Genomic DNA, 24421 nt, shown 5'->3' with positions numbered 1-24421 from the left:
TGCTGTTGGTGGTACAGTAAAGAAGGCTTATGCAAATTATTCGCCTCCTGTCTTTAATAAAATTTAGATTATGCCTTCACCGAGGCTAAAATAATCTCAAATTATTTTTAATGTTTTTTTCCCCCTATATCTAGTGTCTAAATCCTGATGTTATATGAAATTTGTATAGTCCTATCATCTTAATGACATAGTGTTTGGATTATATTTCTGATATTAATTGCATTAAAGCAAGCCTGTCAATGTCAGCTAGTGTTTTTTATTTATTTTTAAAGATTATTATTCAGACAGGTCCTCTTTTTTTCTGCAGTAATATGAGTACAACACTAGCAGCTTTATTTATAATAAAAAAAGAAAGGGAAATATGCTGAATTGCATCTTATAAGCAGTGTTTACATCCTAATCATGGTAAGCACAATCAGAACACTCCCAGCAGGAAGAAAAAAGTTGCCTGTAGACATTCATCCTTGTGCTATAGAGGTGACAGCATCCAGAGAGGTTGAGTGAAAGGCAGCCATGCCCATCTGGGCTTACTGCAGTATCTGTCGTGTCCCTCTCAATAACACCTGTAATGTGACAGCCCTTTGCTGCGGGCACCTTTTCCATCAGGTCTGTGCAAGGCAGTGGTTTCACTCCGCTCCAAGACAGACTTGTCCACAGTGCCAGACCGAGGTGGGCAGCCAAGGTATAGTGGAAACATTGTTCTTTGAACTAGTTGAAGAGGAGGAGCCCACTCTCGATCCAGAACAGCTAAAAAATGAGATTGAGTGAATGCCTGCCTTCTCAGGAAAGAGAAGGAGATTGCAGAATTATTTAAAGTAGCATGTTGGCTGCAGGAGGAGGTTAATGCAAAAAAAGCTGGAATGGAAGCTTTGCAGAAAGACCTTGGAGACATGGAGAAATCATACTCAGGACTCGAAGAACAGCTGAGGCTTCTGTATGAGGAGCAAAGAGAGAAGAAATCTGCCATGGACAAAACCATCAGTTCTGCAATATCTGTGAGACCGGCTCCCCTTGGATATCAGCGGCCAAAGCTTCGCCGGCCCAGAACATTCCTTTTGTTCCTCCACAGTCTCCAAGGAAGCCACCAGTCCTGCTGTACCAGCTCCAATTGGATTCCAACGACCAAAACTTCACTCCCCTCGTCACAGGGGACTATTTCTTCCCTGATTTCAACTTCCCCAATAAACCACTTCTATGTTTTCAGTGGCTTATCCCTTAATTAGTTAATAATAAATAAGTTAATATCTTATAGACTGTTGTGTGAGTTCTTCCTTTTGTATTTTCTGGTCCAAATTAGTGAAATCTGGTGAAATTAGCCAAATGGGTGATGTTTTACGAAAATAAGAAGAATGGTGGAGAGAACTATTGAGGATACAGAATGACATTAAATTACCTCCTGCTTTGCACTTAATTTGTTAATTGGATTGTTTGGTAATGATTAACATTACATTGGTTTACTTTCCGGAATCAAATGGGGAATTTTAATGAATGAATTGGATTTTAAGTGTGGGTAATAGTGCCGCCAGAAGAAGTGGAAAAATATAATAATCGAAAATAAAACAACATTATTAATTTACAAATTAAAGTTGTAGCATCTTTAAGCCTGTGCCAACACTGAGGTCATGGTGTTATAAAACGTTAAGGAGAAAGCCAAGAGAAAGAATCAACCAAACCACCAGTGGGATCCACACAACAAGAAAGTGACTGAGAAGGTATTTTGGAATTGAGTGACTTAACAGTATATGAGTGGTTGGTGCTGCCAATCGCCTGCATATTTTCCATTGCAGCTGTACAGAATGGACACTTCATATATATATATATATATATATATATATATATATATATATATATTAGTGGGCTGCTTTGATTATCGTAATATAAACTTTCCACTGGGTATGTTCCAGAATAGATGGGGAAGGGACTAGGGAGATTAGTAAACGAAGGGGAAGAGGAGCACGAAGAGTCTTCGTGTTGTGTGGCTTCGTGTACGTTTTGCCGCCACCATGTTCGTTTCTTCGGTATTCAGGTTGAACAACTAAAACGCACCCTTGGTGTTCGTTTTCATGTTAGTCCGAATATGAATGCACAAGTCTAGTAAAAATTCTGTTCTGGGTAAAGAAGCAAATATTTTTATTGATACAGATAGGCCATTTCCTGGGCTCCACAATTACTCCAAAATCATAGGTGCATCATACAAGAGCAGAAGTAAATCATATTAATCTCCTATTGAAATGTTTGCTTTCGGAGTCTCGACTTAACTTTCTTGGAAGGGATATGTAATTGAGAAAGAATACCACACACTGTAGTTCTTCATTATAATGGCCGCATAAGAGGCACAACTAATTAGAGCAAATAGCTTTTTGGTTGAGTGAGAATCCCTCCAATGCTGGCTAAGAGAACAAAATAAATGTTGCATTGTTCTTTTTATCTGTGTTTTGTGGAAATACAATTTTCGTTAGTTATTCCGATCTCTGAATATTCACAGAGCTGTCTTCTACTTAAATAAATGTCTCTGAAACATTTTATAGCTCATTTACTTTACAGTCTGTATGGTACAGCAAGCACCACAGGTGTGTTGTGGCACAGGGCTGCTTTGTAATGCTGATGAGCGAGTGGTCTCTAACGCAGGGCTAATTAGCACGTTGCTATGATATTCACACTCCTGCATGCGCAATACACAAACAGAAAATGTCCTATTTATAAAAATTGCATTGTGCTGACTCAGTAAAAGCTACACATGTGTAACGGCTTTCAGGGATAGTTACTTGGAGAAAAGTCACATACCCATAGAAGGATAGGTCGATTAAATGAGTAAATGTCTTTTTTTGAGATATTTTTACAAAGTAGCTGTATGATGAACTGGCTTAACAGCAATAAGGGCCATCTGCGCTGAAATCACTGAGAGAATACAAATGCTATAAAGGTCTAGATCACCACCTATTGGTAAGAAAGAAGATTTTTTTATTTTGTATAATTCAAAGTGAATGAACATTTTAGGTAGGGTTGGATTTGGAGACGTGCAAATTGAGCGGTCACACAAGGTGCCACAAGAAAGTATCGAGGGAGGAGGAGATCTGTGTTGGCAATGGCGGAGTGTGTATGGTCACTGTGATAGGAACAATCCAATGGTTACCGTGGTGACTGGACCCTAACCTAGAGATGCTCCATGCCACCTTCTGCAAAGTCAACTTGCCTGGGCAATGTCAATCTATCCATACTTGATTAAGCTGTGATGCCTAGTGGCAGAAATGGTTAACAATATATAGATGATCACTACAGTAAAAAGTATGTCTGCAGCACATTGTCATTCAAACACTTTTGTACCTACACTTGCATAATGTTATGTAATGTATATACCGGTACTACTTTTATATAAAAAAAACCCATTAATGATGTAACTGTGAAATGTACGTAAGACACAGCTGGATAACCCACCAGGAACCCACCTAAAGAAACCATTTTTTAAAACCAAATTTGCCTGGAACCTGGTGAAGCCATCTAGTGAAAAGATAAGGATATTTTAGAAGGACTTTTGGGTTTGATCCAGTCTAAAAGCAATACAAATGAAGACTGTCCCATATCTGTTGCTACAAATGAAAGCACATGGAGAAAGAATGGGGAAGGTCTGAGTTTCTACATCAGGAAGAATGGTCAGACTAGAGGTTCTATTTATCAAACAGCACACACAAAACAGAATTCCCTGCAGATAATCTGCAAAGGAGTACTTTTTGTGTTGGTAAAGAACACTTTGATGTTCATCACACTACAACTCTATAAATAACAACAATAAATAATAAGAATAATGAACCCAATTAGCAAAAAATAAATATAGGAAATATGCTCACAAATGAAATACTTTACAATAAGCTATGGTGTAAGTACTGTTTTGTATATAACAGCTGTCACATCAAAATCATGGATTTCAAAAGTTCTTTTTATTATTTTTTAGTGGAGGGACTGGTGTGTTCAGTGAATCATTGCATAGGAAGCAAAACACATGGCAATTTCATTCAGCATATAAGCCCCACAGACCCCAGATTTGGCACAAGTATTATATATATTGTGATCATATGCTTGAAACACCAGTAAATGTGTCATACAAAGTAATTGTGATTTACCAATTCTTCTCCAATGCCACATTTAATAAAACCTGTAGTGAACATTTCAATGCAAAATACAGAGACAAGATTTCTTGCCCTATTAATCAGCCTTTTCAGTTATAGAGGGTAATGCACGCCCGTGTGTTTCATACCCCTAGAAAGGCTAAATAAGCAGAAACAAATAGCAATACTTAACAAACTCAAATATATAGCCTTTTTAAGCCTTAAGAAAAAATCTTATGAAATAGTATGTTTGCATTTAAACAGAATGCGTCTTCTCTCCTATTTTTGTACAGGGACACCTTGTGGCCAGTAGTATAAGATTGTTTTTGGTCAGAATCAATTGCCGATGAGAAGTCCTAAGCCAAGAATTACTGATAGTGGCAATCAGAGCCACAGTGAATACACGTCCGCTTTGTCTCCATCTAAAGGAATCACTTTCCAGCTTGCTTGTATTTTTGCTTTATTCCAAATTCAATTTATTATTTACATATTTTTTAAAATAAAAAGGAATTATTTTTTGCTACATGAATCCTTGAAAATTTAAAGGTGCTGTTCCACTTAAGCAAAACAGACCTCGACAGATCTGCCATTTTATTCTTTCCTTCTTCATTTATTGTCTGCTTTTGAGTCACGTGACCATCTTGTTACATTATAAACAAGATGACTTACTAGGAATCATACTTCTAATGTTGTATTTAGTTTTAAAAGTCTGAAATTCAGCACATTCGGAGGTGCCTAGGCATTCTGTAACTTTTGGTTTAGACTTCGTTCTTAATTTATTAGATGCACTTTTGGGTTTATTCCAAGGTTTCTGTATTCACTCTCCGATGCATTGTAACATACACATAATACACATAATACTCAAACATGACATTTCATTTGAATGGCAGATTACTGCACAATCTTGTAACATAATGTGTTAATTAACCTACATATATTTTTCAATATAATGTGCACGATTCAAGTCATTGCTGACTCATTTGCCATTTCTGTAACATAGGATTTAATTTTTAAGTAAAAAAAAAAAAATGAAATGTTAGGCTACAAATATAATAAAACCAAACTCTGTTAACGCCTCTCCAAAAAAAACGTATGGTTCTATTGTCTTACATCTTTCTCTATTAGTGAATACGCAAATGTGAAATGATCCATGCTTTATATATATATATATCTCACAGTTCTGTAAAATTATTTTTATCAGTGCTTAAAAACAACATTATCAATAACTTTTGTAGCCCTTTTGACAGAATAGCGTGCCCCATTTTAATCACACAATTTATATTAATTTTACGAACAATAATTAACGATAAGGAACTCTTATAGCCTAACACCTTGCTAAATATCAGCGGAATTGACTGACGATAATTAAAAGTTTATCCACTAACATGGTCCATGGCATGTCAACAGCATTCTGGGTAAAGCAGCGCAACTTTAGGAGTGACTTAATAAAAACTAAATTACAATTAATTATACAAGTGTACAAATGCATCCTTAGAAAACATTGAGTGTCATTTTTTTCTCCCATTTGGTATCCGCTCCATGAAAAAATTCTTTTTTGAGGACCTGATTTTTTTTTGCTTTAGGTTGAAGAAGGTATTTTTTTTGTTTTTTGCTTTGAACTAAAGAGAATACAAATTGAATATTTTACTTCAGGCTCAAGCATAACTTATCCAGAAAACTACCGGTTCATTTTCTCACCTTATAAACATCACGTAGTGCTTGTCAAACAAAGAAACGCAAATGTATCTATGTCAGTAGGATCAAATCACAGGCAACAAAAATATCTCATACAGGTCTTTCAAATACATGTGAAACATGTTGTTCTTTGGAAAACTACATTCAATATTCAAGTAAAATTTCTCTCTCTATATATATGATTACTTTACAAAGACAGAATGAGGAGAAAATGGCTCTTAAAGGTAAATTCCAGTGAAGTTACTTCTCGAGAATGTACACATTAATTATTACAGTAGAAAAATGCATTTCCCTTTTAGGTTTCGATTATAGTTACTATATAGTAGCAAATGCATGGAAGTTGCATATCAAGATAATGTAGGAAATTCTCCTTCTCACGGGTAAGGTTTGCTGCGTGTGAATCTAATACGAGGCCACGTTCTCCACCATGAGTAGCTACACTGCAGACGCCAGACACTACTGTCACTCGGCTCCTTGAAAGCACTTGTAGCCTACGTCAATTTTGGTTCGCTTTACGCATCCAAAGAGTTCTAGACTTTTACTTATTGCTTATTTCCTGGTTTTGTTTTGTTATTTGGGCTACAACTGACATCTTTAAGTAAAAGTTCGCAGTCAGTCAGTACGTGATCAGGAACGTATTTTCTCATGTGTTCAACAATCTTTTGATAGCCTGCTTTCTCTTGCTCCAGAGACCGGATTTGATTTCGCATTTTGCTTTCTCTGGAAATAATGTTTTCTACGTTGGATTCCAGGTTCTGGATCTTAGTATGAGCTACCTGTCATGAAAAGAAACAAAAACACATAGATATGTTGAGATGGGGAAAAAAACACTTAACATGATACCGAAGAGGAATTTAATGCACCAAAAATGTTGGTATCACACCTTTGCCACACTTGAAGTGTTTATAGTTTTATTAACATTACTCCATTAGTACTTTTTTTAAAAACTTTACTTATTGATTTAATGTGTCTTGAATTCCTTTATATTAAAACCTGCCTGGTGTAAGGAAGCTATACAAAAGAAAAATTTCACCAATACCAAGATCAGAGTATTTTTCAGCAAAATTGCTGAACACACATTTATATTACTACCTGGGATGAGAGAGAAGATGGATTAGCTCTTACGAAACCTTCATGGTTGAAAGTGGCAAGTTTGCCTGCTTTTGTGTCATTAAAATAAGTGTTCTCTCTTTTTTTTCTAGTACCCAGTTTGTTTTTTACACTGTCCTGTAGTCCTTTACCTGCAACTTCTCCAGTAAGTCCATGTTCTGCCTCTTTAGCTGGTTGTTGGCCTTTTCAAGCTTTTGGAAAGATTCGGTGTCACAAGGATTGGACGCTTCCAGCATCTCATCATTCAGCACATGGTACTCAACCTCATATGCATGGAGCTGTTTGGAAATGTCCACCTCAAAAACCTGTTATTGAAAGGACAAGCTTGGTTTTCCAATGTACAAAACTGTAGAAGCAGCAACACCGCAAGTTGAGCAAAAGGTACCTGCACACAATACTGCTTGCCAGCCTAGTCTTCCTCAATCACCATCTTAATGTTCCCCAAGCTCCTACTAAGTGGTGTTAAAACATAACTTTTCTTACATTGAACAGCTTCTGATTTTCTTCTAAACCCATCTACCAGTTTGTGATGTACGATTAGATCAATACAGAAAAAAAGGAGAATATATATGTTCTATAATAGCGAAGTACTGGCCATTAAGATTAAAGATACAAAATGGGCAAGCAATCTCCCCAAGATGATAAAAAAATAGAGCCAGATTACCTGTGTAATTATTCTTTCCATTGTTGCATTTGTCATATCAGGTATACTGATCTTAAGGAAATCCACTATGCTTTCAAAGCTGTCACAGGCCATTATGCGTTCTTCGTTATTACTGAGGAGACCAAGGGCTACTTTGAAGATGGCTTCAGTTCCTTGTACAAAAATGATATCTGGTGGAAATGGGGGTAAATTGTAAATATAGCACTCCAAGAAATCAGAATGGCATGCATATAGCCGCTGCTATAGTTATTTTAATAATAAGTAACATCCATCAATATCTATGTCCGTTCACACAGAAGAGCTTATAGCCCTCCCGTATATACTACATAAGAAAGCCTATGTCAAGAATGAACCCGTACTTCAAATTTACGTTTAATCAAACTAAAATTACAGCACAAATGGGCAGCATAGTAAAAATAAACAAGGATATATATATATATATATTTATTAGGGCTGCAACTAACGATTATTTTAATAATCGATTAGTTGGCCGATTATTTTTTCGATTAATCGATTAATCGGATAAAAAAAATGAATGTAAATTTTTCATTTATTTAAAATAATTTACTAAACAAATGATGTTAAATACAAACAGCAGAATAAAAAAACTTTGATAATACATTTCTTGTCTTTATTTCCCAACCAGCCCCCCAATATATGCACATTTGAGCCCAGGCTTGCTACGCTGCCTCCCAGACATGCCAGACATGCCCCACATATGCCACACTGCCTACCACAGCACTCCACGCTGCCTCCCACATATACCACACCACGCTGCCTCCCACATCTGCCACTCCACGCTGCCTCCCACATCTGCCACGCCACGCTGCCTCCCACATCTGCCACTCCACGCTGCCTCCCACATCTGCCACTCCACTCTACCCCCCACATGCCACTGTGCCTGATACGCCTTATACCCCCTGAAACACCACTCCATCCTCCCCAGACATGCCACCCTGCCCTCCCCACATATGCCACGCCATGCTGCCTCCCACATCTGCCACGCCACGCTGCCTCCCACATATGCCACGCTGCCTCCCACATCTGCCACTCCACGCTGCCTCCCACATCTGCCACTCCACGCTGCCTCCCACATCTGCCACTGTGCCTGATACGCCTTATATCCCCTGATACCCCACTCCATCCTCCCCAGACATGCCACCCTGCCTCCCAGACATGCCACTTCTCTACCCCCAGATATGCCACTCTACCCCCAGATATGCCTTATACACCCTGATACACCACTCCGTCCTCCCGAGACATGCCACACTGCCCTCCCCACATATGCCTTATATACTGTATATGCCTTATACCCCCAGATATGTCACTTCACTGCCCCCAGGATTTAGATTCCCCTAAATTAACCCTAAACTCCCCATTAACCATAACTGCCCCTAAATTAACCCTTAACACCCCCTTAACCACAGCATCCCCTAAATTAACCCTAAAGACCCCATCAACCACAGCATCCCCTAAATTAACCCTAAACACACCATTAACCACAACTGCCTCAAATTAACCCCAAACACCCCATTAACCACAGCTGCCCCTAAATTAACCCTAAACACCCAATTAACCATAACTGCCCCTAAATTAACCCTAAACACCCCACTAACCATAACTGCCCCTAAATTAACCCCCACCTCCCCTAACTTTCAGTAGCCCAAATATATATATATTACATACATATATACACATATATATATATATATATATATATATATATATATATATATATATATACATATACTTACATTTAGATGAGTGTCACAGCCATGTGGTTCTGGCCTGGAGAAGGAAGGGGCGGGGCCAGTTGTCACAGTGATTACAGGGAGGGGGAGTAAGTAGGAGCTGCTGCTGCTGTGAGACGGTGAGTCAGACTAAACGGATTATATAATGAGGGGGATTTTTCAGAGCGTTTGCTCTGAAAAAACCCTCATTTTATAATCGATAATAATCGATTCAACTAATCGATAATGAAATTCGTTGCCAACGAATTTCATTATCGATTATTATCGATTTTATCGATTAGTTGTTGCAGCCCTAATATTTATATATATATATATGAATAGGTTAGAGGTGACACGGAATGCAATGTACATGTTTGTTGCCGTTGTACTGTGAAAACTGCACACTGTATGTGTTTAAAGCCTTTTGACTACCGTGTGTAATGCATCACTTAGTAGGGTCATTTTCTCAGGCTTTTATAAGCCAAACAAAATGGAAGGCAAATTTAGAACGTTATCAAGGTCTGAAAAAGGAAAGTACAACAAAGGCATGCGTGAGAACACTTAATATCCAGTTGTGTTACTAGATTACTGATTAAAGGGCTGATCCACGTCATGAACCCTAACAAACTAGAGGATGTTTTTGTAAAAAAAAATAAAAAAAAAACAAAACACTTTTTCTTGCCACAGGCAATCCATTGCAATCTATCGCTCACTACACGGACACTCCAAGGGTTAATATGAAATGATTCTATTTAGTTAATTATTTAAAAATAATAAACGTGAGCGAAGAACTTCACAAAGTATTCTCAAGATAATATTAGTTTAAACACACTATAGGACACGCCAAAAAATACTGTAGCTAATGTATTCACTAAAATGAGAATTGGTAAGTAAGTTGGTGGGAGAGCTGTGGTTTCAACTCCTTGAGGGCCATCTCTAAGAAATTACTTGTCCAGCCCTGTATAATGCATAGTGAGATCTCTCCAAAGACTCATCACCCATTTAATTAGGCATCATACAGGGCCAGCTCAGCCCTCCTTGCTGGAGACTATAATGAATAGTGAAATAATAGCCCTCATGCCAACTCCCCCTTGAGCGTATGCATATTTTCCTTTGCTCTGTATTGGATATAATCTAGTTAACCTGCAAAGGTGTAAGAATGATTTCAATTAAAAATAACATAGTTTGACCCGATATCTTACCAAAGACTCTGGCAACAAAGCCGAGAGGGAACTGTGAGGCAAATAGTGTTAAAAACCAGGGTGCTGCGTAGAGACTGGGACTGATCTCGTTCTCTTCCAGATGATTATAGAGATCTCTGTGGTAGTCGTGGAGAAGCCGGGAAAGCTGGTACATTTGAATCTAGAACAATAAAATCGCTGGTTTAATGATGTTTGGTTTATAAACCCGGGAGTGACGAATATCATCTCCCTTCATGAACTACGCGTTATGCGGTGTTGGCACTCACCCCCTTCCAAGGGAAAGCAGCCAAGAGAGGCCATTCATAATGCACACTGAATTTGTCGAGATTAACTGTTTCATCGTGATCAAACGTACCATTTACTGAATAAACCACATTCTTCTTGCTTAATAAAGTAACAAATCTCTAAAGCCTATAGTTTACTTTGTGTCATACCACAAGAAAGACATATGCCCTATATCCCCTATAATGCCCCTCTGCCTCCCTGATATTCCTTTTGACCCCCTATATGCCAGTCTGCCTCCCTGATATTCCTTTTAACCCCCTATATGCCACTCTGCCTCCGATATTTTTCTTTCAACCCCCTATATGCCACTCTGCCTCCCTGATATTCCTTTTAACTCCCTATATGCCACTCTGTCTCTAGAAAGCCCTTATACCCCCACCCCCATGTGCCACTCTTATCCTCCCACGACTTACCAGTGTTTCCCTAGACTCCCCGTGCTTCAGATTCCTTGGTGTGTAGTGGAAGCAGCTGGTGGAGGACAACCTCCGCTGCCGGCACTTCCGTCTGGGCTTCTATGAATGATCACCGGAAGGTCATGTAATGCCGGGGCTCCGTCATAGAAGCCCTGGCAGAAGTGCCGGCAGCAGCGGAGGTTGTCTGTGCGCATTGCACAGACCTCCACCGGCTGCCGTAGAGGAGGATCCAGGTCCCTTGCAGCGCTGGGGGGGATCTGGATCTTAGTCTTGTAGTCAGAGCTCTATTTGAGGTCTGATTAGAAAACAACCTTGAATATAAGACTGTGGTTATTTTTCAGCATTTGCACTGAAAAAAACCTTGTCTTATGATCAAACAAATACAGTACTCTCCTGTTTTGTGGTGTTGACTCCCTCTATGTAATTTAAATTGTTATTAATCTGAACGAGCTTAGTAAAAGCATAACACTGTTTACATACCTGTAGTGATATCATATCTGGCCGGTACTGCTTGCGGAAACCAAGGTCATACATAAGGAACTTGAGCATTTCAAAAGCTTGTTGCTCGCTCATATGCAGTAGAAGCACCCCAGCCACAAAGCTGATTCCCTGACAGTAGCCAACTTCTTGGTCTAACAGTGAATACGCTTTGAGAAGATTATACAGGGACAACTGTCCGGCTCCCAACTGTGTAGAGAAGTATGGGTGGGTTGGGAATGTCCGCCCTGAATAAAAAGAAAGCATGTTAAACAGGCACTTCTAATACTACATTTAACCCTTCATGCATAGGTTCTTATCCTAATGTGGTAATTTTTGCACTGCATATCAATAGTTAAAAAAAAATCCAAACTAATCCAAGTATTTAGTTTTTTGGGTCACATTTACAAGCAATATGAATATATGAATGTCTGGACTGCTTCACATAACATTTATCTTATTAACAAACAAAAAAAATATTTGTCTGTATGAAAATAACACTGTGTAGTTTATGGTTGAACTTGATTTGTGTTTGGGGTAGAACATCTTTCCTTCACAAGAAAAAATAGCAGTATCATGATTGATCATGAAGTTCTTCCAGCACATAATAATGCAAAACAGTTTATAAAAACCTATTTTTGCTATAAATAATACTTTACCCAGATCGACAAGAATGGCATGTTGTTGGGCTGTAAGTTGTTTCAGAAGTTCACTGTATGAAACTTCTGATGGCTGCTGTTTGCTTGGAAGTCGATGTCGCAGACGATACTGCACAGAAAGGAATTGCCAGATCTCTCCCCGCTTGCTTTTAGGGACACCTAACCAGGGGGACAAAATCAAGATCAAGATCAAGAAATAAATAAAACCACTATATATATATATGTGTGTTAATTATCCTGGTTTAACTGAAATTGATTAATATTACAATTAACATAACAACAACAAAAAAATCTCTGGCGCTACCTAACATGAACTTGGCTAAACTACATAAATTCAGCTACTGCGTAAATGAAAACTGTATGAAATACTAAGGTGTTTATAAATAACAAGCACAAGTACCTTCTTTTAGGGTGGCATAAATCTCCTCCAAGTCAAAGCGGATTTTTGTTCTGCAATTTAACTTCTTATCCCACAAATTTAAGACTTCTTTTTGACAAGCTCCAACCTCTTCATAATCCAGTTTCACTTTTCTTGATTGCAGCTCATCTCTGCTGGCTGGAGATATAATTTAATTAGCTATTAGTACAATTTATTTATTTCACATTTTACACATATAAACCATTGCATCATTACACGATAAGATAAACACCTTTACATCAACAGGTCCATAAATATATAACTTTTTGCATGTACACTTCATGTAAAAGTTTGAATAATTGCATCATATAAACATTTAATGTTTACATAAAGGTAATGGTAACGCATATATCTATTCTGTGTTACTGTGATGGATAGTGTTCAGACACACTAAAATTACTAAAATGTTACAGGCCCGTATCAAATTATGTTTGTGAAGGCATCAGCAGGTACGTAAAATCTTTTCTAAAAGCGTCATCGGTAAAAAGTGACAATAACAATTGAATGATAAAAAAATAATAATACAATAATAAACTTATATAACTGGCACACTGTAACCATTGCCATGCAATATATTTCTAATATATCAAGAATATTTCTGCTTTTATGATTTAATTCAACTTACCTTCTAAAAAAAGACACCAGAGACAGAACTGAAGCTCCATGGTGGCACAAAACATAAGGAACATTGTATGAATTAGACCTAATATCACAAGTTGCACTTCATAACTGTTAAAGTCAACTGAGATTATTCACTAAAGGGAGAGTTGGCAGAAGAGTTCTGGTTTCAGTTCCTTGACTTCACTATTCACTATGAAGAGACTAGTCAACGTCTCCTCACCCATTAAATTATGCATTATATAGGGGCAAGCTCATAATGAATAGTGAATACAGGGAGATGAAACCGCAACTCTTCTGCAAACTCACCTGAGAACTCTCCCTTTAGTGAATAAACCACAAGCTTCGGGGTAACTTTGTAAACAGACACAAAAAAGTGCACAGCTTGAATTTACACATCAGGCCACTAGGTGGCGCTACACTCAAACTGTAAATTAGATCCAATTTTAAGAATACTAAAAAAATCAAAGCTACTTATTCTACATGTTACCGTTATTGTGGTACCAAATATGTTAAATATAAAATTTCACACAGAATTACAATATGATAAACTACGTATATCACTTTGTTTGCCATGGTGCCACCTTCTAATGTATGATAATGTATTTTCTTGGTTGAAATGTTTAGTGTTATATGTAGATGTTTTTACAGAAACTGCAAATACTGGGTTGGATTCATTTATGAAAGTTAATCTATCAAATGTAATTGAATATAGATCTTCACATATCCTGCAATGGAGCAAAAAGAGATAAAAACAAAGATAAACTGGCAGAGGTTAATTGAGATATCAAGTATTTTCTTTTTTCCATTACGATGTGTTAGTGTTCAATTAGTGGTGATAAATGTATCTCTGGCAATGAATGCGGCCCATTGTGACTAAGCTCAAATCAGTGGTGAATACAAACACAGTAATCAAGTACATTTCCAAACAAGAGGAAACAAATATAGTCGAAGTGAATACGTGAATGTGTGCAGGAACCATCCCGTTAATGATAATAGGAAAGAAACAGGAATGAATTCAATGAAAATTCAATTCTGAAATAAAGTATTAAATACAAATAAATGAGTCCTTAAAGGGGCCAAATCAATATCAAAAAGTTGTACATTTGTACAATTAATATAGTGCTTTATGGGCAAGCGACCAAAAAGGCTCTGGACTAACTTCTCTAGCTCGTGGTGTACCTGCTGCCTATTCCTGCTCTATGGAATAAGTCAGAGAAATTTCACTCCAGTTAGAGAAACATATGTTGTTCTGAGGTGAGAAATAATCTACAGACATTAATAACCCCAAAGGTTATGCAAACCCCATAACAAATCTTTTATTTCTATGTATACAATATGATTCACACACCTTCAAGCTTCAAGTTCTCTTTCTCCATCCTTAGTAACAAAATCTGTTGATGTATCGCTTTCCTCCATAGTCTTTGAAGATCCTCGGAATTTTTCTTCCCATTTGACTCAACAGAGGTGTCTTCTTCTTGAAGAAGAGACGCTAAGGGGTCCTCTTCCATTGTAGTAGGAAGAGGAGATAAAGGCAGCAACTCGTTTCCATCTAGCCGTTCTAAAGAAACAGGCGTTAATACGTCAATCATTATTTACATGAAGCAAAGCACTGCTACCTTGTCTGCTCTGGCACGTCTCTGTAGAAATGAAGAACTACAGCAAACTTCCTGATTTTTAGGTTTTCAATATAAACCAGGATAGTTTACTTTTTGTTTGAAATATAACTTTAGACCGTTCTCCTTGTTTTTCCCCCTTTACTCAGTTTCCTATAAAGACCTAACCTGCCGCCGTCAGTCTGTAGCAGTCTGTTCAACGTACCAGCTTCAGAGCAGATAAAATGCTTTGAATGTCTTGAATAAATACTCCTGTTTAAATTGGCAACAAAGGCCACTATTTCAAACAGGAACAAAAAAAGAACACTGAGACAAGTTATTCCATGTAATGTTTCTTGAAATATATATATATATATATATAACAGTTTAAGAAATTGGGGCATTTTAGGAGTTTACAATGTGGATGGTAAATATATGGATCAAAACACCAATACTACTACATTTAGGTTATGTTCACTTTTTGTTATGTTCACTGCAGGGAACACCCCTCAAAACCACAAATGTAAATTGCAAGATAACAGCCTATTAGTGTGTTTACTCTTAGTTTCGACAAAATGTGCTCTTATCTTGAGTTATATATTTATAAAAAATGCTATTGAGAGATTCGCCTCATGTCTAAATTGTTCCAGTAAAATATGAAAAAACCTACTCTTGAAGCTACTTAGAGAACACCAAAAAATTCAACCTATGCATTATGCTACAGAATCCGCTGGTGCTCTATATTTAAAATGTAATGCAAATAGAAATAAGCAGCTATCTGTAATGTTTTAACTGATTTGCCTTCGAAAGGAAGAATTTCCTTTTACTATAATAAAACATTTTTGCATAAGAGACCTGTTAAAACGCATGATAAAAGTAATCATTATTAATTATTAATGGGCATACCTTTATCTTGCATATCTGATGGAGATTTGATCATTGGCGATGCAACCCTGAGAAAAATGCGTTGCCTCCACGATACTCGGCGAGGGGTAACGGTGACCCCGCTCGTATTTAGAGAGTCGTTACTGCATGTGGACAGAGTTCTCCGTCTGCCTTCAAATTCACTGGTAGACAAAATTCATCACAAACATTTTTTTTTAAACAGGTAGATTCATTTTATCTACAAAAAAGAAATTACTCTTTTAACAACACACTCATCCAGAAGATGTATTGATTTTAACAAACCATTCCTTTCGCAACAGAATATAATTACACATTTAAGAAACACACAATTAAGGTCACCATTAAGGAATTATAATATTGTACAAGTCATCTTGAGTGTTAGTTACCAATTCAGAAGCATGGAATAAACAGATAAGCAGTCATGCTTTTTTAAATTAAATTTCCACATTACATATATTTACACTAACTATTTCCTTCACCAACATAAACGGAAACAAAGAGTACAGGCAAGTGTCATGTTGACTAAGACAGAATTGGAAATGTGTTCTTCACATATGGAACCCAACCAAAGCCATACTATTTGTAATAAAAGTACTCTCAGTTAAATATCTGCTGCTGTAACAAAACCTTTCAGCATGATCATTTTTTTTTACCACAGTTAGAAGGTAAAGTCAGTAATCCCATTTACAATAAAGGTCCAATAGCCCCCTCTTTTAAAGTCCCCATTCCTCACAAAAAAAACAAAACATTTTTGTATATTCTCCCATCATTGATGTGGGATGCCTTGTGAAAGATGAGGAAGCCCCAAAAGGTCTCCTGGCTTAATGTCCATAACATAGGTGGTGAGAACACATACGTTGGATCCAAATAAAAACAATGTGCATCACAATGTATGTTTCATATGTGTTCGTATTATATTTAACGCTGCTTCATTTCAGGACCATCTCGATGTCTGAGCTGCCCAAGATATAGATTGTCGACTATACTTAAAGCACAACATTCATTCTCGGCAGTGTCAGGGAATTATGAAAAATGATGGTTATAACTGGTGGGGCTCTACCTTTTGGTGTCCGTACTTTGATTATATAATCAAAGTCTTAAATATTTAGCACTACGCGGGCCCTAAAACACTGAATATTATTAGAAAAATCATAAATAACAACCCCCATGCATATATGACTGCTGGTTCAATTGGCTCCATGTAGGGAAAAACCTAAAAGTAGCAGTGGCAAAATGTACCTAGCAATCCATAAAATATAAAACCATGCTATTACGAATGACCTTATTCATAGCCTAGGTTTATATTCCTATTCAACTGCATACACAAGCTGTTCTGAAAACAATTGTTCTGAGAAGCCACTCACGTATGTCTAATTGAAATTTCTAATTGAAAAATACAGGCTCTAGTATACAACTTTCAGTTCTTCTACAGATCCGACGCTTTGTTATTTTTTATAACACCTGAAATCCGAGATGTTTTATAACTGGGATATATATGAATAGGGCCATTGGCAAAAAAGAAGCAAAAAAACCCAAAGAATTAATTAAGGGTTTGTTGTAACCAATTTTTCCATAAATGGTTTTGCATTTATTAAAACACTATATAGAGGTGATTTTTGCTTTTACCTTGGATACATTTCAAGATTTGGTTTACATGTTAAGTTCAATGAATTTCCATAATGTGTACTGTTATATAACAGACTGAAAAACCTCTTTCTCTTTAACAATATAGTACAAAATAATGCATTGTTTACAGTGGATAATGTAAAATTTAACACAAATAATTATGTTATCAAAGCAGGCCACACTTTATAGCTCAGTGACCAGATGCTCTTTGACAAAACATCTGAGATTGATGACTCTGTCCAGCTACACACTGTGAACTGCTGAAAGGCAGCACAATCTCCACAGGTGAAAATAAATATGTAATTCTTCTCCTAGCAGACAACAGCCTAAATAAATATCTGATAAACAACTTTATTTTTGGGGAAAAAAGAAAGCATATTTACCATTATATATAACTCCAGGACAATGCATACACCTAGTTGAGTATAGATACTTAACTGATACGTAATTGATCTAATGATCAATTAAGTGTGAGCATTTGAAAATGAAACATGTAAGTCTACATGTTTATGTGTCAGCATTGGTGTGTGTATGAGCATTGATGTGTATATGCAAGTGTGTGTGAGGATGTATATGTAAATGTTTGTGTGTGAGCATGAATGTGTATGTGTGAGCATGAATGTGTATATGTGAGCATGAATGTGTATATGTGAGCATGAATGTGTATATGTGAGCATGGCTGTGTATGCGTAAGTGTGTGTGGGCATGGCTGTGTATATATGTGTTTGTGAGCAAGAAAACATGTATTTAGGCCACAAGAATAGAGCAATTTTTGTGTTTTGCTACGTCTTTCTTCAATCTTTATTTTCCTCTTTCTCATTTAGGTTTTCCCAGACAAATTATATATTTTGTTTTTTGGAAATAGTAGGGCTTTTTTAAAAAAACATAGTTATATATGTAAAACATTATTTTTTAGAATTTTTAAAAAAACCTTTAACCTTGGAGTTTGGGGAGCAGGGAATCACTGTTTCTTACTGTTCTGTAACAGCTCATGATCACAGTGAGAGGCACCACCATATTGCCCTTAGTTTGCATTAGGGCAAAATTATGGTGCTTTCCGTACCATCCTCTCCCCCAATTGGAGGATCAGGGAGAGGACGTCAGACGCGCGGCATTATTGCCCTCAGTTCAAGTGAGGGCAAAATGACGTCCCTTTAGGTGATGTCCTCTCACCAATTGGAGGATCATTAATGTGGATGAAGATAGCAGATTGAACATTGAACAGAGATGAGAAGAGAGAATGGAGAATATAGAAGATGAAGAAGAAGACGCAAAAGTGGAAGTGGTTGGCAGAGAAGGAAGGGAAACATTTAGAGAGAAACGAGAATGAAAGTGTGAGAGAGTGGGTGAGAGTGTAAGTCAATATGGGCCCACAAATCTTGGCTTGCTAAGAATAATTAAATAATATCACTACTACTAATTCTACCACAATATGACCAGATTCGAGCCTAGGAAAGGATTACTGAAGTGTGTTTTACAAAGTCAGCTTTTTTTTGCCACTGCTTTGTTTTTTCCAGACTTGATGGTGGCCACAAATTTTAATTCATCATTACTCACATCCTCTGTGTTAGACTAAACAGGAAGGCTGTGTTTTTTTTCACTGGAGGGACATATTCTGGGTCATTCTCTATATCATCATCAGATAGTTGTAAAGCTTTTTGCTAAATCATCCCCCTCCCCATAACTCCCATACCCCAATTGTTGCATCATTGTTTGATGTGGATGCTTCCATTACCAAAATGACATGCGATACGACTACTAAGACGTGTTTCCATGTTGCTGGGATCAGGGACCAACTGGCAGCCCTTCTGCTGCAAAACCTGGAGTAGATCATTAATTCCTTTCTGCATAAGTGTCATAAACAGCAGCAAAGGCAGCAGTTAACTAATTTCATTTGGTGACATGACTTAAAGAATGAGGACTAAGTCCCAATACACCACAATGTGATGATGACGAATAATGCTGGGTTTTAATGACTATTTTGTGATGACCAACATAAAGATGGTGAGGGACTCACAAACTTACTTGCCTTTTTATATCTATTTGGTGCAAGACCTAGCAGCAGCAGTACATTACATATTCTATTACATTATGGATGAATGCTTAGTAAGTCTATCACATAGAGATGTGATAAACTATTAGATTAACTGTACCAAAGATATATCTTTAGAAACAGATGAAACAATACAGTATTTGAACCTCCTAACTTTAGTCCTGTCCATTACCTGCCCTGTGTCTCTGTCTGCTCTGTTTACCTACTTTGTTGAGTACCCCAAATCTCTACACTTTCACCCGTGTTTTCCAAAGAAGCAATTTGGTATCCTGCTAACACTTTGTCAAACTATAAAACAAAACAGCTAATATTGTCAAATGCACATAGCTACAAAACAGCCTTCCTAAGAACAATGGTTCTTCCTCACCCAGCATAAACAAAATAACCAAGCACGGAAACTCACTAGGAGCATTCCCAACCTTTAACTGACCTATGACCACTTTCTAAAAAGCACTGGGCAGATTTTTCACACTTCAACATCGTACATTATATATACATGCACTACCGTTCAAAAATGTCACTTAGATGTTTTTATGGAAAACAAGGACGTTTCTAGTACAAACTACAATACAATACATGGGATCTAATAAATATTGATTTGCAAAATTGTCTTCTTCAGAGATCACATCCATGGTTCATGGTGGGTCCTAAAAACCCAACCCTCAAGGTTATGCTACACACTATGTCCCTATCTAATACGGGAAACCTGTCTCATTAAATTACCCACAAACAACTTAATGTGTCTCCCAATTGTCTGATGTGAAATAAAATGTAAATTTTAATAAAACTAAAATAACAAAAAAATATTCTCATAATAAAAATTCAATATACCAATAACTCAAAGAAACAAAAACAGTGACTTCCAAGGTTACCTGCAGATGGTTCAAACAAATATAACATGGTAATAATACAAAAGGCAAGTCCAGGTGTAGCCCCTCTAACTTTAGTAGTAGTATCAAATCCGGTATGTGGTTTTTATATGTTTGGTTTGGTTTTCCTTTGGCATTCAAGACTACAATTCCATCTTTAATTATTTGTTAGTTGGGCTACACTTTATCTTGCCACATATAACAGATTCAAAGAACATAAATAAAGCTGGTATTTTTAGTTTCATCTTTAAATCATGCAAAATTAGCTTTGAAACAAGTTGTTAGTGATCCAATTTATATCAACATTAAATGGTAAAATGGTCATTCAGAAGAATCCAGACAACTTGGTCTAAAATAAAACCACTTACAAATATACTGATGAACATTTTACCATTTCAATTACGGTAATTAAGTAGTCCCCAAGCAGACATTGAACAGAACTTGAAGGTTTGGTTAATGTTTGGGTAAGACAGCTGTACCCAGACATGCACATAATACATGTGGGGCATCTCTCACCTCTTGGGGGTATCGTATTCAGACTGTGGGGGGAGTCTCCCTGAACTCTGGTAAAAGTTTTTCAGGAATGAAGGGGCAGAGAAAGATGAAGGGAGACTGGATGTTGAAGACTCACTCTCAGTGCGGATGCGTCGGACAATTGGAACGGGGCTGGGAGTGGCATTGAAAATAATGATGATAATAATAATAGCAATAATAATAATAATAATAATAAAAATAATAAAAAGAAAAAGCATCTCCTGTAGCATTAACAAGAAGGTATCTAACGAGACCAGGAGTTGAGAAAGTATGTTATTTGCATTCAAATGTATTACTTCAATAGACAGGTGCTTACTTCTTGGGACTTTTTGAAGGTCACCTAATAGGCACTAATTGGCATTAAGAGTACTTTACTTTCCTCAGCGACTCAAAAGAATTAATGATTAACACTACAGTAAGATGTCCATTTTGTGATAGATATGCAATAAATAAAAGCTTTCTATTACATTATGGATAAATGTTTTGTAAGTCTATAAATGTGTTCGGGGAGACGTGATAAAACATTTCTGCCGACGTGTTAACAGGAAATGAAGGTAAAACTTTTCATTGTCCAGCACTGTTGAAGCCCCTTTGTCTGAGAACCTTTGATAAAGAAATATGCGTTAAGCACATTTCTAAAACAGAAATGTCCTTAAAGCTTCCTGTTTATGGAATACGCCGTTCTCTTATTCTGAAACACGTTTGGGGTGTAATTAAAAGTTTGAGAACTACATGCATTACTTGCCTTTAAAAAGAAACTACTGACTGAGCAAAAAGGCATTTTCTTATTAGTTATTACATCGCCTTTTGCTTATTTTAATGCCAAATTCTGTGTTCTACTGCATGTCATATAGACTTGCTGAAGAATGTTGTATTGAACATGTTGGTGGTTATTTTTTTAGTCTTGGGATCAGTTAAACAAACTACCAGTAAAAGTGCTAGCAATGGACTCCTGGTGGCAGGATTAGCCCAACAGTACCCTGTCATTGCCACTGGCACTAAAGCCTTTTAAGCAGGCCAGTGTTCTAACATTGGCAAAAAGAGAGAAAAATACTAGTCAAAGTATATTTGTAACGTGAACGATAAACTTATATAAAATTTTGAGGCAACTGCTAAAAACAATAGTATACATTTACATTTTGGCTACATAATAGGTCAAGGATTTTGGAATTTAATTGTGATTAGGATGTTGTAATTAATCATTTCTGTACTGTGTGTGTACCTAAGATTTGTGGCTCATGTAGAATTTTCTTATTATGATTTAGTCTCATTAAGCACTTAACCTAATCAATAAACTTCAGGATTTTTTGGAATACTCTAAAGTTTATGGGTCCTCCATGTCAAAATGTGTTTGTCAAGCTCAAATAAAAGAATTTAATACATCATATGTTTCTTGAAAACACAACAATGTGTATTTACTCGCTTCAAACATCAACATCATTCAGTGCGTTAAGTAAATTCCAAATGGTTGTACATGCTAGGTTTTAGGAACACAAAGCACTAAAAGTAAATTACAATGTTAGACGTTGCTTGTTGTTCCATGTTAATCTGATGTTTCAGTTAGAGTAAGTATTAAGGACATAATCAAAAATAACACAAAAAGGGCCACTGACCTGCTCTGTACGCCATCAGAAACTAAGGAGCTCTGCCTTTGCAGAGGAGACTTAGAGTTTGGTGACTTATTTTCCGGCAAGGTTAGCCTTCGCTTGCCACTGGACGGAGGGTGACTAAAAGTGTGCGCTCGCCTCCTCAACTGAGGAGAGTCCGGGTCGTCCTCTTGAAAAGATTGCCAGGCAGATGACACAGGAGAAGACGGTGGAGTGGCAGGAGGTGAGTCCCCTGGAGAGCCGTCCTGTGACAAGAAATGAATGAGGAACTTCTTCTTATGAGCAATGGCTAAGCAGCCTTCTTAGAAAGAAAATCAGGAATGAGGGTCTTCTCCTAGCAGCCATAGACATCACCGGTCAATTTTTTTCTAGTTAATTTCTACATTCAGTAATATGCAAACAGGCTGGCATGCTGTATGATAAATCAAACTGCTCTCCAACTACAGTACCAATTCAAATACAACACTTCTGTTTTTTCACTGGATAGTAGTGCCTGGCTAACTTTTTTTTGCTGGTTTCCTGGACGCAAGCTTCCTGTGTTGTCAGTATAATATCCTGGAAAAGAGTCTATTATTATAGAGGCTGGTAACACAGATCTACCAGAAGTAGAAAAACAATATGAAAAAAACAGTGCCGTTGAGCCAATATCATATATCATAGGGGTGAATTAAGATCTGTTCTCACTGCATATCAGGTTCCGAAAAAGCAGAAAAAAACAGGAAGTACTATATATAATCTGTGGTGGTGGAAAATTTTACATGAGTGTCACAAATGAGTGGGTTTTACGCCTCTTCATGTAGAACTGTCGAGTATAGGGTGTTATATTTCACTGTACTAAACTGTATCTACCTACCTACCTGTTCGTTAGATATAATGTAAACCTATGACATACATACCTTGTCGGATGTAAAACTGTTGCAACGATCAAAACTGTCCATGCTGCCCAGCCGCCCTCTCATTCTGCTTGCCCCCTGTGGACACATTGTTCCAACATTGTCAGTATTACTATAATAAAGGCAGCAATATGGTGTTCAGACACGCACCCTGCTCTGTCTAACAAGTGCCAAATGCGGCCACATAGGTGATCCTTGTTCGTAAGATGCCACATTTGAAACTGAAAATCTAATCTTGTAAGAAACAGAGTTTCTTATGTATTTTGTCATATTCCTGGGAATTATAAACTGTTCCCCCCCAAAAAAAAACAGATGCATCACACACGGAATAACATATATATATGTGAGGGCACCCAGAACTCTTCGGAGAATGGTGAATTTGCTTGGTTTCTCTGGCTCTTCTGAGTTTTAGCAAGGTTAACACAAAAAATTGATACGTTCTGATAAACTGATAATCAGATTAAGCAATTGTATTTTATATATATATATATATATTAATTATTAACCAACAAATAATATATCTGAAGTTGACAGCCTGCGTCTCTAAGACTTAAAATAACTGTAAATACCATTTTGCAGATATAGCCTAATGTTTGGCTGAAGTCAATTACACAGATTAGGTCAATTCTGCCTTATATCTACAGATATTCTGTCTATCAAACCCATTCCTTTTTTTATCTTTCATCTGTGTCAATCTCTTTACAGCGCTGTATATAGTAACCTAGTATAGCACTGATGAAAATCCCACACTGAGCTGCTGTTTAAGCATTGCTAATGAAGTCCTGTTTATCCAATAGACATATGGAGAAATCTTTCTCCATAGACTTTTACGAGTCAGAATGTCGATCAGGGTAATTTTATTATTTTATTATTACCATAAGGCTTCAGTGTTAATAATATTGATTTTTTTTACAAAAAAAAAGCAAAACAATTTTTGAAAACTCTTTTTAAAGTTCCCTTTAAA

The 24421-nt window shown here is 37.0% G+C and overlaps 1 protein-coding gene across 2 annotated transcripts in view; it reads right to left on the bottom strand.

The window, feature by feature from the left end:
* Nucleotides 1–5263: 5263 nt before the first annotated feature.
* The window catches only part of TBC1D4 (TBC1 domain family member 4), a 63722-nt gene continuing 44564 nt past the window's right edge, over nucleotides 5264–24421 (bottom strand). Inside the window, exons 10-21 of one of the 2 annotated variants that reach the window (XM_053455406.1) lie at nucleotides 23461–23535; nucleotides 22571–22809; nucleotides 20940–21089; nucleotides 15876–16036; nucleotides 14726–14935; nucleotides 12739–12894; nucleotides 12339–12497; nucleotides 11683–11927; nucleotides 10505–10664; nucleotides 7573–7742; nucleotides 7040–7213; nucleotides 5264–6574 (exon numbers count right to left, since the gene is read on the bottom strand). In XM_053455406.1, coding sequence (XP_053311381.1) covers nucleotides 6341–6574; nucleotides 7040–7213; nucleotides 7573–7742; nucleotides 10505–10664; nucleotides 11683–11927; nucleotides 12339–12497; nucleotides 12739–12894; nucleotides 14726–14935; nucleotides 15876–16036; nucleotides 20940–21089; nucleotides 22571–22809; nucleotides 23461–23535 — 2133 coding nt within the window. In that variant the 3' untranslated portion in view covers nucleotides 5264–6340. The remainder of the gene's footprint in view (nucleotides 6575–7039; nucleotides 7214–7572; nucleotides 7743–10504; nucleotides 10665–11682; nucleotides 11928–12338; nucleotides 12498–12738; nucleotides 12895–14725; nucleotides 14936–15875; nucleotides 16037–20939; nucleotides 21090–22570; nucleotides 22810–23460; nucleotides 23536–24421) is intronic. The other variant, XM_053455407.1, reaches the window with a different exon arrangement.

The sequence above is a fragment of the Spea bombifrons genome, chromosome 2 (assembly GCF_027358695.1).
Source record: "Spea bombifrons isolate aSpeBom1 chromosome 2, aSpeBom1.2.pri, whole genome shotgun sequence".
In the NCBI taxonomy this organism is placed as follows: domain Eukaryota; kingdom Metazoa; phylum Chordata; class Amphibia; order Anura; family Pelobatidae; genus Spea; species Spea bombifrons.
This window is presented reverse-complemented; position numbering and strand designations above follow the sequence as displayed.